Source organism: Hevea brasiliensis, chromosome 17, assembly GCF_030052815.1.
Source record: "Hevea brasiliensis isolate MT/VB/25A 57/8 chromosome 17, ASM3005281v1, whole genome shotgun sequence".
NCBI classification, from domain to species: domain Eukaryota; kingdom Viridiplantae; phylum Streptophyta; class Magnoliopsida; order Malpighiales; family Euphorbiaceae; genus Hevea; species Hevea brasiliensis.
This window is the reverse complement of record NC_079509.1, coordinates 5,108,040-5,122,577: the sequence shown is the minus strand read 5'-3', so window position 1 is coordinate 5,122,577 and position 14,538 is coordinate 5,108,040. Positions and strand designations below refer to the sequence as shown.

The 14,538-nt window shown below is 33.2% G+C and overlaps 1 protein-coding gene and 1 long non-coding RNA gene across 2 annotated transcripts; both read left to right on the top strand.

Annotated features, from left to right (window-relative positions):
• The first annotated feature begins 2,156 nt into the window (after positions 1-2,156).
• LOC110670207 (uncharacterized) lies at positions 2,157-2,841 on the top strand. The gene is made up of 2 exons (XR_009145663.1): positions 2,157-2,236; positions 2,431-2,841. It is a non-coding gene; the product is annotated as an uncharacterized LOC110670207 (long non-coding RNA).
• Positions 2,842-6,115: 3,274 nt separating this feature from the next.
• On the top strand, positions 6,116-7,612 carry LOC131175594 (transcription factor bHLH36-like). The gene is made up of 3 exons (XM_058140245.1): positions 6,116-6,597; positions 6,743-7,090; positions 7,202-7,612. Exons 1-3 carry the CDS (start codon positions 6,283-6,285, stop codon positions 7,289-7,291), a joined length of 753 nt encoding a protein of 250 aa, XP_057996228.1. The 5' UTR covers positions 6,116-6,282; the 3' UTR covers positions 7,292-7,612.
• Positions 7,613-14,538: the final 6,926 nt, after the last annotated feature.

The window sequence follows — 14,538 nt, the reverse complement described above, 5'->3', positions numbered from 1 at the left end:
AATGAGGTATATTGTCCAAGATAATTCGTTGTACCGAACCCAATTCATATATATATATATATATGCCCAACTCCCAAAGATCCCTATCCATTATCCGGTAGGATTTGATGCCATCTTGTGAACATATACACCTGTTAAAATATCTGTGTATTTTATGTTTACAATATTCTCTATACCTTTAAAGACATTGGCACTGATGAGATGATGGTTTCACGTGCTTGCTGCATGCAAACCCCAGCCCTACAATCTGCATTATTGAGATATCTTCGTCTTTGTTATGCTCCACATGCACAGAGATAACGAGCATTTTCTGTTCCTCATCTTAGAAATTATTCTAATACCTTTAGGATGACATTTTTGGAATAATTAAGCTGGTTGCTACATTTTCTCTGTCGTGTGGTTGTTTATTAGTCATTACAAGGTGTGAGCAGAGAAAAGGTCTCATCTCTCGTAAGATAGGGAGCCTTAGTGCACAGGGAACACCCCTCTTTTCCATTTCTCTCTCTTGATATATATTTACATAGCAACTGTACTTTAGAAGATGCCTCATGACGTTGTTCTTCTGCTGGGAGTATGGACACATACGAGATTAGCATATAAGTCCTTAAACTGGATAGAAGAATATACTTCTACTCATAATTCATCATTTTACATTTTGGGATATAAGCTTTAGGTGCAGCTACATTTCGTAATGCCTGGTAAAACCTTTAAGCTTGAAGGTAAAATTAAGTATTGTTTTTTTTTTTTTTTCCTTAATAATATTCTCCAATTTACATACGCCTATATTAACCATCTGGTATATCTGTTATGTGCAATTCACAGTTAATTTCCATAAGTTAGAAAGAAATAGAACTGGGAGGTAAGCATTCCAATTTTAGATGATGACAAATCTGGTATATGGAAGTTCTTGAAACTCATCTTTTCACTACTGTTGAAGCACAGAATTCACTCGATAGTTTTACGAAACACCTGGGATCTCTTCTGTTTCTGTTATCGATGTTAATGAAGATATATGTGGCATCACACTACTCGATCATTTTCTGGTGCTGGATTTTTTCAGGCAGAGATTATTATTTGCTTTTGAGATTTTTTTTTTTTTTTTTTTTATCTAAGTTTGACAATTTGTTATAGGCAAGGACGAATCTTCATATGATATATCTAAATAAATTTATTTTTATCACATAAATTAATTTACAGGAAAAATAAAGAAAAGATGTTATTTGTATGTAATATCGCTAAAATAAAATTCAAACAAAAAATTCATTATGCGAAATTTCATTTTATTTTCTTATGTGACAACTGGAAAGGTGTTGTCCTTTCCCTTTCCCTTTCCCATTCTGTCTTGCAGTGAGTGAGCGGAATTGTTGAAAAAATATTTTGGTGAGTTGAGGACTTGACGCCAGTTGTTAGAATATGACTTATATGAATTTACTAATTTAATTGTGGTATCAAAATTAATTGAGTATGTAATTATGAACGTATTTTTATATTTTCAATGACAGAGAAGAGGGAACGTACGCTCATCTTTCTTCGTTGACCGATCGCATGAATATGAATAAACAACCAACAAATTAACCTATTTCACGAAAATAAATTATTAAAATAATTAAACTATTCTACGATGTCTCGTATAAATTCTGGGTTTTACAAAATATAATCTATAATTTCATAAAAATAAAATAAAATTTTCTCGTTTAAATATGGGAGCTTACACATTGCATGTCACATCTACTCACGTGTTGGCTTTAGAGCTAGAAGGAACCAAAAGTAAAGGGTCATAGTCGACTATGGCCTTAACGAAACTGTTATTATTTGTTATTAACAATTTTTATTATTTAAAAAAATTATAATCTAATTAATTATTTTTTTATTTTATTTTTAAAAATTATAATTATAAAAAATATTTAAAATATATAATAATTTAAATGTAAAATAAACAATTATTTAAATATAAAATTTAAGTATAAATATTATTTAATTAATAAAATTAAATTTAAAAATTAAATTATTTCAAATAAAAAATAAATTAACAAAATTAATAGAGTTAATTAATCTGTTAAGAATCAAACTTTAAAGATTAAATTATTAGAAATTAAAAAAAGTATCAACTGATTAAACTGTGTGTTTATTTTTTATGTTACAAGTTGTGGAGAGCCGGGTTCAGCTGCAAGCTCAACTCAGGGAATTGGATTAACCTAAGAAAACTGACTTGGCGTCTCTTGTTGAAAGCCATACGGTATCCCTCCCCTCTGCTCATATATTATCATTTCTGTTAAAGATTCTAAGAACTACTATCTTCGCATATATATATATTATTCTTTCAGTTGAGAAATGTCCTGTAATTCATATGAATTAGAAATATTATCTTTTGCTTTTCAAATATTGTTGTTGATAGAATCCAAAATTAGCCATTTTCAAAAATTATTCCAGGTCTAGCCCAACTACTATGCTTGTGTTTCATGCCAGAGTCCCTCCAGATGGCTGGTGAGTTTGGCTTCAGTTAATGGTACTGGGCCTTTTTCTGTTTGGCTTAAACATAAGCAAAACTCAATCTTACTGATATAATTTAATGTGAAATGAGAATTTGTTAACCGATTAGCTGAAGTAATGAGTGCAATTTCCTGCAAGGCAAAAATTTCTTGTTGTCCTTCTAAATCTGCTTGTAGTTGAAGGCTTGAAGAAACCAAAATGTTCCTTCTTTGGTGTTATCTGACGCTTTTTTGTTGAATGGTATTTTTACACCTTTTTTGAACTTGCTGCACAGATATGTTTGATGGGTACCTCTAATTTCTGTAGTTTTTGGTCTTTGCATGCATTAACAACGCCCGCGATTTCTCTATCTGTGCAAATCATCATTCTCTATTTTTTTTTTTAATGGAAGTTGTTTTTCTTGCTTGTACAGTATTGCTCTGTAGGTGTTTGTGTTTTTGCTTGAATGAGATTCATTTTAATTTATAAACAATTTTAGTATAATTCCAAATTCGTGGACATATTGCCATCCAAGTGGAAATTCGTGAGTCCAAATCCTAAACAGGAGCCTTTGTTTCTTTGCATTTTATCCAACCTAATTTTTGGCTTCTCTTAATTATCGATATCAATAGCATCAAGAATGTTTGTTTGTACAAGACTATACGGAGGGTTTGATACCCTTTGTTTAAAGAATAGGAAAAGGAGAAGAGGAAGGGTTGGTAGTTGTATTTTTCTTTTCTTTTCTTCAGCAAATTTTTCACATGTCTTATTATAATTAGATAATTATATTCAAATTATTATTATTATTATCATTATTTTGTGTACTCACACTGTGGGTAAGATAAAATTGTATTTAAATATTGTAAAATATATAAATTTAGAAACGTGATAAAATTTTTAAAAAATTTAGGACTATACATAATAAATTAAATTGAATAAGTTTAAGAGTATAAATATAGATTTGATAATTACATTTATATAAATCACTTAGCAGTCTGCACACGTAGCTTATCATATGGCCTCATTTTTGCAATTAATTAAATAAATAGAATAGAAACCCACCAAATCCCATATAGCCACAATCAAATTAAATGGAATAATTAGGCCAAAACTTATTAAAAGTTGAGAATTGATAATCTTTGTTACGGTTGAAGCGACTGATGTATTTAAATTATTAATATATATATATATAAATTTCATTAATTAATATACATATATTATATTAATCAGCAAAATAAATTTTTTAATTGCATCAATCACTACTGAAAGCTGATGTTAGAATCTTCATCTGACGTTTTCCTTTTTTTTTTTTTTTTTATCTGTTGCGTTCACAAACTGCACTAAAAGCTGCTGGTCCAACATCTTAGGTCCATAAATAATATTATATATGTTCCTTTATCTGTTGAATATCTTCACATGATATTGTTGATACATGCCACTTCTAATGCTAATACCTAATTAATTATTGGTGCATTCATATTTATTTTCGGACTGCTGGTTTCCACTTCCTCTCTATAATTATATACTTACACATTAGTTTATATGCGTAAGTTTAGAAATTAAAAAATAAATTAGAACTGAGCTTGCCCTCATCAACTTGCAATAATTAAAATACAACTTGAGAGATCATGTGCTACATGCTAACTATGACTAGTTTGTTAGTTCAACGATATCGTTGTCGACTGAAGACATTGATGATCATTTTTCAAAATCCAATTACGTGTGAGGTAAAGTCTCTTTTTCTTCCACATTCAATTCTCTTAATTGGTCATGCGGGATCCACATCAGTTGTGGATATTGTGTGTAGACAGTTTATAATAATATACCTTGATAAAATTGTCATAATTTTATTAAGGGGTGTGTCCTATCCCTGAATTCTCAATGTGTATTTATAATTTTGAGTAAAAAAAATCAAAGAGCTTGAGAGGATGAGGTCGATGTGTGCGTGGGCTTAACTCTCAACACATGAGTCGCGTACACATGGTCCACCACAAGAAAGGCTGATCTTTCGAAATCTCACATCGATTATGGATAACATGTGCAGGTGATTTATATGAGTTAAAATTGACATAATTTTAAAAAGTGTATTCTGTCTCTAAATCGTTTGTGTGTGTATGCCTTTGGGTAAAAAAAAATTCCCCCAATTATGATGGTACAGAGAAGCTAGGCTTAATCAAAGCAAGGAAATTGATTTGGCTTGCCTTCTAGGTGTTGGACGCTTGGAAATTATGGTTGGAGAGATGGTGACATTTTAGCAGGAATTGCTGAATTCCCTGTACTCTGTTTCCAAAAACGTGATTCTGGCCTATTCCCCTCCTCCTCTCCCTCTCCCCCCCCCCTCCCCATTTTTTTTTTTTTAATTCTCAATTAGATAAAAAAAAAAAAAGTAAATTTATGATCGATTCTATATTAAATTTCACAAATAAAATTAATTTAACACAATGTGAGACGTGCATAATAGAGAAGGAGTGATAACACCATTCAATGATAAAATATTATATTTTAATCTTTAATATTGTAGAAAAATAATTGATAAATTAGATAAATTTGTCATAAATTTAAAATATGAGACACTGTTTAAATTTAAAATTTAAAAATTTTACGCTGTTTAAATATTACAATCTGAAATTTATAAAAGCTATAATTTCATCATTCACTTTATGCTTTTTATATCTCAATTTGTTCTCCTTATTTCATCTATCTTTATGCTTTTCCTATAATAAAAAATTTTAATTAAATTTAAAATAAAAGACTGTAAATTTATTTTTTTTAATCTTGTCTTAAAATTAAAATAATTAAATTTAAAATAAAAGACTGTAAATTTATTTTTTTTAATCTTGTCTTAAAATTAAAAATAATAAATATGAATTAATAAGCTCATATTTTTTTAGTTTTATTTTTATTTAGAAATTTTAATTATCAAAATTTATATTTAATTAATAAAATTTTCTATTTACTAATTATTAAAACACTTTTTAAATCAAGTAAAAAAAATTAGTTAATTAATTTCAATTAAAAACCTCATAACATTATAAACTGTTTCAAAGATTCGTAAATAATAAAACCTCCTTTTTAATATTTTATTTGAGAGCAGGTAGAGTAAAGTAAGATAGTCATTCGGAATCCCACATTGCTTGTGGACAGCGTGCGTGTGGTTTATATGGGAATAATGATCTTGTTAAAATTGTCATGGTTTTAACAAGCGTCCATTTTCGTCACTAATCCATATGTGTGTGTCTATCTCTCAACCAAAAAATGGTGTGATCTTGAGTGAAAATAAAAAGTGAGATAGAGTATTTTGGTGTGGCTTGATTAAAGTTCACGAGTAGGTCGGGCATGCCCAGGAAGTAATCTTTCGAGATCTCACATCGATTGTGGATAGCGTGCGTATGTTACTTATATGAGAACAAAAAACTTATTAAAATTATCATAGTTTTAACAAGAGTCCATTTCCGTAAACCGTATGTATATTTATATATCGACAAAAAAAGTAAAGTAAGATTTTTTTTTAAAAAAAAAAGTTTTTTTGAAAAAACTTTTATCTAAAAATGAAGGCTTAATTGTCAAATGTAAATTAGGTGGTGAGTGTGGATCCGATAAGCCTCGGGAGCTCCTTTTAAAATGATGAAAAATCATATCAATTCTTATCCATCTTAGACGGTCAGACAATGGAATCTTGGCCTTGTTGGCCTCCATCCTTTATCTCAAACCCTAACAAACGCATCCATTCTTTGTCCCAACCCAATTTACTCTCTTGTATGGGGGCAGAAAAAGAAACGCCCAAATAATTGCATACACCTCTTCAGTGCCGCCATGTTTCCCTCACACCAAAACAACGAACTGTCCTTCGAGATTTCTTCTACTCCGTACCAGGAAAACACAATTCCACAAGATCTGATCCTCAGTCTGCAGGGTCATTCTACAGTGGATGGCATTGACCCAAGCAAGAAGAATAAAAATGGAAAAGACCAGCAGCGAAACCCATGTTTTAGTCACAAGAAAGATGAGAACTCTGCTGAAAGTAGTACCAAGAGGACCATGCATAGAGAGATTGAGAGACGAAGAAGGCAAGATATGGCCACCCTTTACACTTCTCTTAGAAATCTGCTACCTCTTGAATATATCAAGGTGATGAATTGTTGTCTTCGTTTTAATTTCTTTATATATGCTTGATAATTGTTCAATTATGTCCAAGAATTTCTCTCTCTCCCCCTCTCAGCAAAGATTTTGTGGGTTTCATTAGGGTATTCATTTTCCCTTTATGGAGTTGCAGGGAAAGCGTGCAATATCAGATCACATCCACCAAACAGTGAAATATATAAAAGACCTGCAAAAGAAGATTAAAGAACTTAGTGTCCACCGAGATGAGATGAAAAACCTATCCAGTTTGAGGGTTCTTGGCCATGAGGCTGAGGTTGAGAGGTTAAATAGCTTTGCACCAACTTCTGTAGTGGTACGCTCATCTTTTGTTGGGGTTGAGGTCGTGATCAATAGTGGCTTTGGGAAGCAAGTTTTGCATATTTCAAGAGTACTGCAATTGCTACTTGAAGAAGGGCTATCTGTCGTTAGTTGTATTTCCACCAAAGTAAATCAAAGAGTTATCCATACCATTCAATCTGAGGTGCCATCCATAACCAAATTAATGATCACTAGCAACGTTTAGGGTCAATGTTATGTCTATTTATTTATTCTATAGTTCTTGTCTAAGTGCAACATTCCTTTGTTTTCGCAGGTGAGCTACATGACATGCATTGATATATCTGAGCTGCAAAATAAACTAATTGAAGCAATTCCTTCAACAAGTACTGAAAATTCCAATTAATAAACAATATATCCATACATGTTCATTAGGAATTAAATCCTCCAGCACAAAGGGCATCATCTGATTAATTTTCATTTCATGAAAGCTTGAGGTTGGTTCTGTTCATTTTTGTATGAATATAAAAATATTGCACCCAATCTGTTTGTGAGATACTGATTAGCTGGACTGCGACAATATTTAGTATAACATCTTCAGACAGAAGATATAGAAATAGTGCCATCTATTGCACGACCGCAGGAGATGGTGATCCTTAAGGGCATGGTTTCCATGTTCCCCACACCTGCTTCTGATATATGGATTAATTAATCGAGTATAAACTCATCCAACTTTGCATTTTCTTAGATAGATGAGAAACTAACCATCAATGCACGAATATATATGAACCAAAATAATCATTTGTTGTTTACATGATTGCATAATTTAACTATCAGCTACATCAATTCATCGATCGTTGTAGAAATGGCAAGGAAGACTGTAGGATAAAATTCTGTAGAAGCCACTGCAGGTTAATTAATGCTGCCCAATAGGCTGTCCCATCACCCATGGATTATCTTCATTATGCAGAAATAATTTTCCTGAAGTAATAGTGCATACATTGTCAAGTTCAATTTCAAAATATTGAATCAACCATTTGAATTAGTTTTTTTTTCTTCTCTTGGGGTGCATTGATTTTCAATTAATTTAATTTAAGGCTATAGCATATGAACTTTACCATTTTATGATGCCTTTAATAAGTTCGTTCATTTGCTGTTAGAAATAAATTACAAGGCATTATTTCATCATATTGGCAGGCAGTATTAAAATATTGTAAGGATTCATGATGTAGATCGAGAATGCACGTATAATCATTTAGAAATCACTGATGGAGTTTTGTTTTTATTCTGCAGTAAATTTTGTTTCCATGAAAGCCCTTCTTTGGTTAATTAGCCACTAATGATTAGTTTGTCTCTTGGTAATAAGCTTCACCATAATTTGAGCACATATGGTTGATATTTTTTTTTTGCTTTTCTTCTAGTGAAGAGTTCAAAAATGAATGTGATTATTGTAGGCGTGGGCTTCTATATAGCATTCTTCGACTACATACATGTATTGATTATTGGCGAAAGCTATTCTCATGTAGAGAAGGTATATGTAAACTTATAAAGAGTGTCTCTAATTAATACATGAGACTCTCAAAGAGACGCATATAATTAGACAAATCTTTAATTTATATAATAAATATATATCTAAATTTTAAGTCACTGATGTTTTTGTTAACCTCTGAAAATTAGTCTAAATGCAAAGTAAATCAGAAATGTAAAGAAATAATGTCGGTAGCCTATTGACTAACCACTCCCATACTCAAGTTAGTGATGCGCATTGAAAGTAGGTAGATTGAACAAGGGAAATTTCTATAAAAAATTTGGCAGAGTAAGCATACCTGATTAATGATTGTTTCTCATATTTATATATCATAGGTGTTAGAAGAAAGAATACAAGTAATGAAGAAAAGGATTGTGTATTTGTCTGTGTCCCATTTACAGAGATATTACATCTATTTATACATGAGAATATGAACTAATTTGGACAAGAATAATAATTGCTATAATTATGCTACACAAATCTCCTATAATCATGCCGATTCTTTGTAATTATGTTACACAAATCTCCTATAATCATGCTTGATTCAGTAATTATGCTAACACCCCCTCAAACTCAAGGTGGTAGCACAGTGCCAACTTGAGTTTGCTTAAGAGATCCAAAGCGGCGGGAGGATGCGTTTTGGTGAATATATCGGTTTGGCTGACAGAGGAGATAGGAATCAAACATATGGTGCCATGAGCAACATGATGACGTACAAAATGACAATCAATTTCGATGTGTTTGGTACGCTCATGAAATACATCATTATGAGAAATCTGTATGGCACTTCTATTATCGCAATGAAGTATTGTGGCAGAAGAATGAGTGACACCCAAATCAGTTAATAACCACCGTAACCAAAGTAATTCAGATGTAGCATCAGCAAGAGCACGATATTGATTACGTGCTAGAACGCGTGCAACAACGATTTGCTTTTGCTACGCCAAGAGATAAGAGAATTACCCAAGAAGAAACAATAACTGGTTGTAGAGCGACGATCCGCCGATCACCAGCCCAATCAGCATCAGAGTAGCCAGATAATACTAGGGAGGAGGTAGCGGAAAAGTGCAAACCATGAAAAAGAGTGCCTTTGATATAACGAAGGATTCGAAGTACTGCAGAGAAATGAGTTGAGCGAGGAGCAGACATAAAGCGGGTGACGGATGAAGCGACATATGAAATATCAGTCGAGTAATCGTGAGATAAACATGACTACCGACAAGCTGTCGATATAAAGTAGGATCATCAAGAGGAGTGCCATCAAGAGGTGTAAGTTTGCAATTGAGCTCCAATGGGGTTGATACTGTTTTGCTATCAGTGATGCCTGCTCGAGAAAGTAAGTCGGATGCATACTTGGCTTGAGATAGATAATAGCCATCAGAATTTTGAGAAACTTCAAGGCCCAAAAAATAGCTGAGAGAACCCAGGTCTTTCATTTCAAAATGTTGATTGAGATAATGTTGTAACTCTAAAATACCAGATGAATCATCTCCTGTTATTATCATATCATCAACATAAAGCAGCAGAAGAACAATACCACCGCTTCGACGAGTGAATAATGCGTAATCATGTGGACTAGAGAGAAAACCAAGTTGAGCAAGAGTGGAACTAAATTTGGCAAACCAGGCCCAGGAGCTTGTTTTAATCCATATAAGGCTCACAAGTTTGCAAACCTTATGAGGAGAATGATAACCGGAGGAGGATGCATATAAACCTCTTACATAAATCACCATGAAGAAAAGCATTTTTAACATCCATCTGGAAAAGTTTCCATTTACGAACCGCAGCAATAGCTAAGAGATCGCGAATAGATGTTAATCGACCTTTGGAGCAAAAGTTTCCTCATAGTCGATACCATACTCTTGAGTGTACCCTTTGGCTACTAAGCGAGCTTTGTAGCGTTCAATAGTTCCATCAGAACGGGTCTTGATTTTGTAAATCCATTTGCAACCAATAGGAGTCTTGTTTGGTGGAAGATCAACTAAATCCCAAGTATGAGTTTTCTCTAAAGCCTGAAGTTCATCACCATAGCTTGTCGCCAAAGAGGGTCGATTGCCTCACGATAAGAATGAGGCTCATGAAGGGTTGCAATAGTAGAGTAACAATGAAAATCAGAAAGATAATGAGGAGTTTCTCTTACACGGGTAGAACGACGAAGAGTAGTGCTAGGAGGAGATGCATGCGCAGGTACTGGATCAACAACTGGTGCTGATTCAACAGGGGCAGGTGTAGTTGGGCTAATATTGAGCACATCACAATCACCTGGATCAGGACTTGGAAACAGCTCTTTGGAGGAGTCAGTGAAAAATAGAGAGTCAGTATTGACAGAGTGATGAAATTTGGAAAGAGAAGAGAACATAGTATTTTCCCAAAAGGTAACATGACGAGAGATGCGTAACTTATTAGAAACAGGATCCCAACAACGATACCCTTTGTGTTCAATGCCATAACCAAGAAAACAACATAGACGAGCACGGGGTTCTAATTTGGTATGTTCATGAGGTTGTAAAAGAACAAAAGAAACACATCCAAAAGGTTTAAGGATGGAATAGTCAGGAGGTTGTCCAAACAACTTTTCAAAAGGAGATAAATTATGAAGAACCAAGGTAGGAAGACGATTAATAACATAAACAGCATGAAAAGCTGCTTCTCCCCAAAATTTTTCTGGACATGAGGCAGAAAGAAGAAGAGTACGTACAGAATCAAGAATATGGCGATGCTTGCGTTCGGCTCGACCATTCTGTTGAGAGGTGTGAGGACAAGAACTTTGAACAATGGTGCCTTGTTGACTAAGAAATCAAGCAAAGAAGAATCCCGATATTCCATGGCATTGTCTGCTGGAGAATTTTAATGTCACAAGAGAATCGAGTTTTAATCATTTTTGCAAATGTGATGTAAATTTGTGATAACTCGATCGATGTTTCAAAAAATATATCCAAGTAAGCGAGAATAATCATCAATAAATATTACAAAATAACGAAAACCATTTATTGAAGAAATAGGAGAAGGACCCCAAATGTCGAATGAATTAAACCAAAAGGAGTTCTCAAGTAGTATTATTATGGGAAAAAGATAATGCAGTTGTTTTGCAAGTGACAATTTAAACAATTAAATGACTCAAACTTAGTAGATGCTAATAATCCACGAGAAATTAAAGGTTGAATTTCTTGGTAGAAGCATGACCAAGACGAAGATGCCATTGGTGAATGGAGGAATTAGGGATTGTAGCTGCAGACACAAATCTCTCGAGGAAGATGTAAAGATGTAAGCTCAAATAATCGACCCACTCTGCGACCCTCCCCAAGAATCATTCCGTTTGTGGATCCTGAACCTGGACACAATGGTGAGAAAAAATAAAATTTAGTCCTTTTTCACACAACAGACCAACATAAATAAGATTGAGTGCAAAATTAGGGATATAATAGATGTCAGGGAGATGAAGATTTGAGGTAGACACATGACCAATATGTGTAATATTCATTTTAGTACCATTTGCAATATGGATTCGAGGTAAGGAAGATACAAGTTTTGGAGAAGACAAGAATTTAAGATTAGTGGTCATATGATTACAACATGCTGAGTCAAAAAGCCAATAAGAATTACCCGGAGTGGCAAACATGGCAGCAGGGGAATTAGAAGAGATAACCTGTTTGAATAGTGCCTCAAGATCACTCATGGTGATGGCGAGAGCCCTCGAGAGCAAAGAAACAAGAAGTGACAGAGGAAGATCCGTGCTTTGAGACATTCTTGAATTTAGAATGCCCTCCTTTTGATCTTGGAGGCGTGTGGGACAATGTTCAAGAATATGACCGTAACCATGACAATATCTGCATTTTATGGTAGGACAATATGCAAAAGCATGACCAAATTTATTACAATTCTAACAGAGATGATTGCCAGATTACTGAGGTGAGGATCGAGTAGTTTCACTAGCCGCTTCACATTGAGGAGTTTTATCGAAACCGAGACGAGTCTCTTCAAAAATAATCTCTTGAATAGCGGTTTCCAATGATGGGAGTGGATTTCGATGTAGCAGGACGCCGAGCGGCCTCATATTCTGATCGAAGAGCCATTAGAACTTGAATGAGATGAAGATGATCTTCACTGATTTTGGCCTGAGATATTTGATTCCAAATAGGTTGGACACAGGCAAGAAAATCATTCACGCATTGACTGCTTCTTGTTTCAGATTATGAAGAGTAGTCCACAACTGATAATAGTGGGCAAGTCCGTGGTCGATATCGACAGCCAAAAATCCTGATTTCTTTTGCGAGTCATAATTAGCAACCGGATGTGGATGGACGAGACAGAGGTATTGCGAAACCGGTGATGATCTCGATGATTTTTACTATCCCAATCCTCAAGACGGTCAAGAAATTTTGCATCGCTTTCATCGTTTCTCTCTTGTCGGCGTAGTGATATCTCCGGTAACAATACGCCAAAGCTTGCGACCTATCAAAAACTTTTCATTCCTTGAACCCAAAGATTATAGTTGGAACCCGATGTAATCATGCAATAGGTTTTGAAATATCAGATTTCTCCATTGATAACAAGATGAGGAAAAAAAAATGGTATAATAATAGGTATGAAAGAATGAACCAGAACAGGTTGTAGAGAGAGCAGAGAGACCCCAAAAAACTAGAAATAAAAGTTTTATGGCTCTGATACCATGTTAGAAGAAAGAATACAAGTAATGAAGAAAAGGATTGTGTATTTGTCTGTGTCCCATTTACAGAGATATTACATCTATTTATACATGAGAATATGAACTAATTTGGACAAGAATAATAATTGCTATAATTATGCTACACAAATCTCCTATAATCATGCTGATTGCTGTAATTATGTTACACAAATCTCCTATAATCATGCTGATTGCTGTAATTATGCTAACAATAGGGCTAAATAGCCATTGAAACTATCTGCATGAATTGTATGAATCTTGAATATTGGGTTAATATTGCAATTTTTTTTTTCTGAAGATCTGACCTTATTATTAACTAGCACCGTTGATGCTCTGCTCACTGGAAGAGTATTGTCTCGGCTTTTCTTTCTTAGCCAATCCAGGTCTTATTAGAGCACCCACTGCTCGGTCTGGCTACCTAAACATTCTTCTACTCAATCTGACTATTACACCATTAGACTGAGCACTGATATTTTGATTGCCATGTTGGATATTTTATCCTGTCACGTTGGATGCTTCACTCGGTTTTGAACTAATAATATCAGTCACAATAAATTTTTGTTTATATAGATAAGAGATGAAGAGCAATCAATATATAGGTTCATCATCTCATCACATACCAATAATTATTTAGAAATATGCATTCGTGAGTTTTCTTATCTTTCTTAATATGGAATTCTTTTTAATAGTAGGATTGCAATACAATATATGTAAATTCCTCAAGTTTTATTATAATGAAATTAAGCTATTTTTATTAATATTTGCAATTAAGAATCATATGCACATTGAAATATTCTATTATTCTTTACATGATATTCTTTTTATATGTGAACATTTTTGTATGTGTTTTATATAAATAAATAAATAAAGACATTTTATTTAAAAGAAAATGGATGTTCATCTTGTGTTTGAGAGAATATATACCACCGACCAACTCATTTTTGCATATGGTCAAATTCTAATTGATATGATATTTGACAGTTATCTTCTTAAGTATGCATTTCTTTTATTTATGTTAAAAAGATACCAAGTTTTGTATAAAAGTAATTTTAATCACAATAAGGTTTTGATCTAAATACCCTAATATCATAAGTTTAATTGATTTCGCTTTGATTCGATTTGAGTCAATTAAATAGTTGATTTTTTTAAAATATTAGTTTGAATTTAATAGAAATAATTTAGTCTGATTCAAAATGAGGAAAACAATTTTAATCCAAGTCAAATCTGAGAAACTCTAGTCTAGTTTCAATCTTATTTTAAGCCTGAAACGAACTAGAAAGGCACTTAAAAAAAAAGACAGAAGAGATAGAATTTTGAAAGAAAGAAAAAGATCGATAACTAATTCCCCAGCTTTGGGTGAGATTATATGCAGAAAAAGATCGATAACTAATTCCCCAGCTTTGGGTGAGATTATATGCATTTACACATCGAGACCTTCATG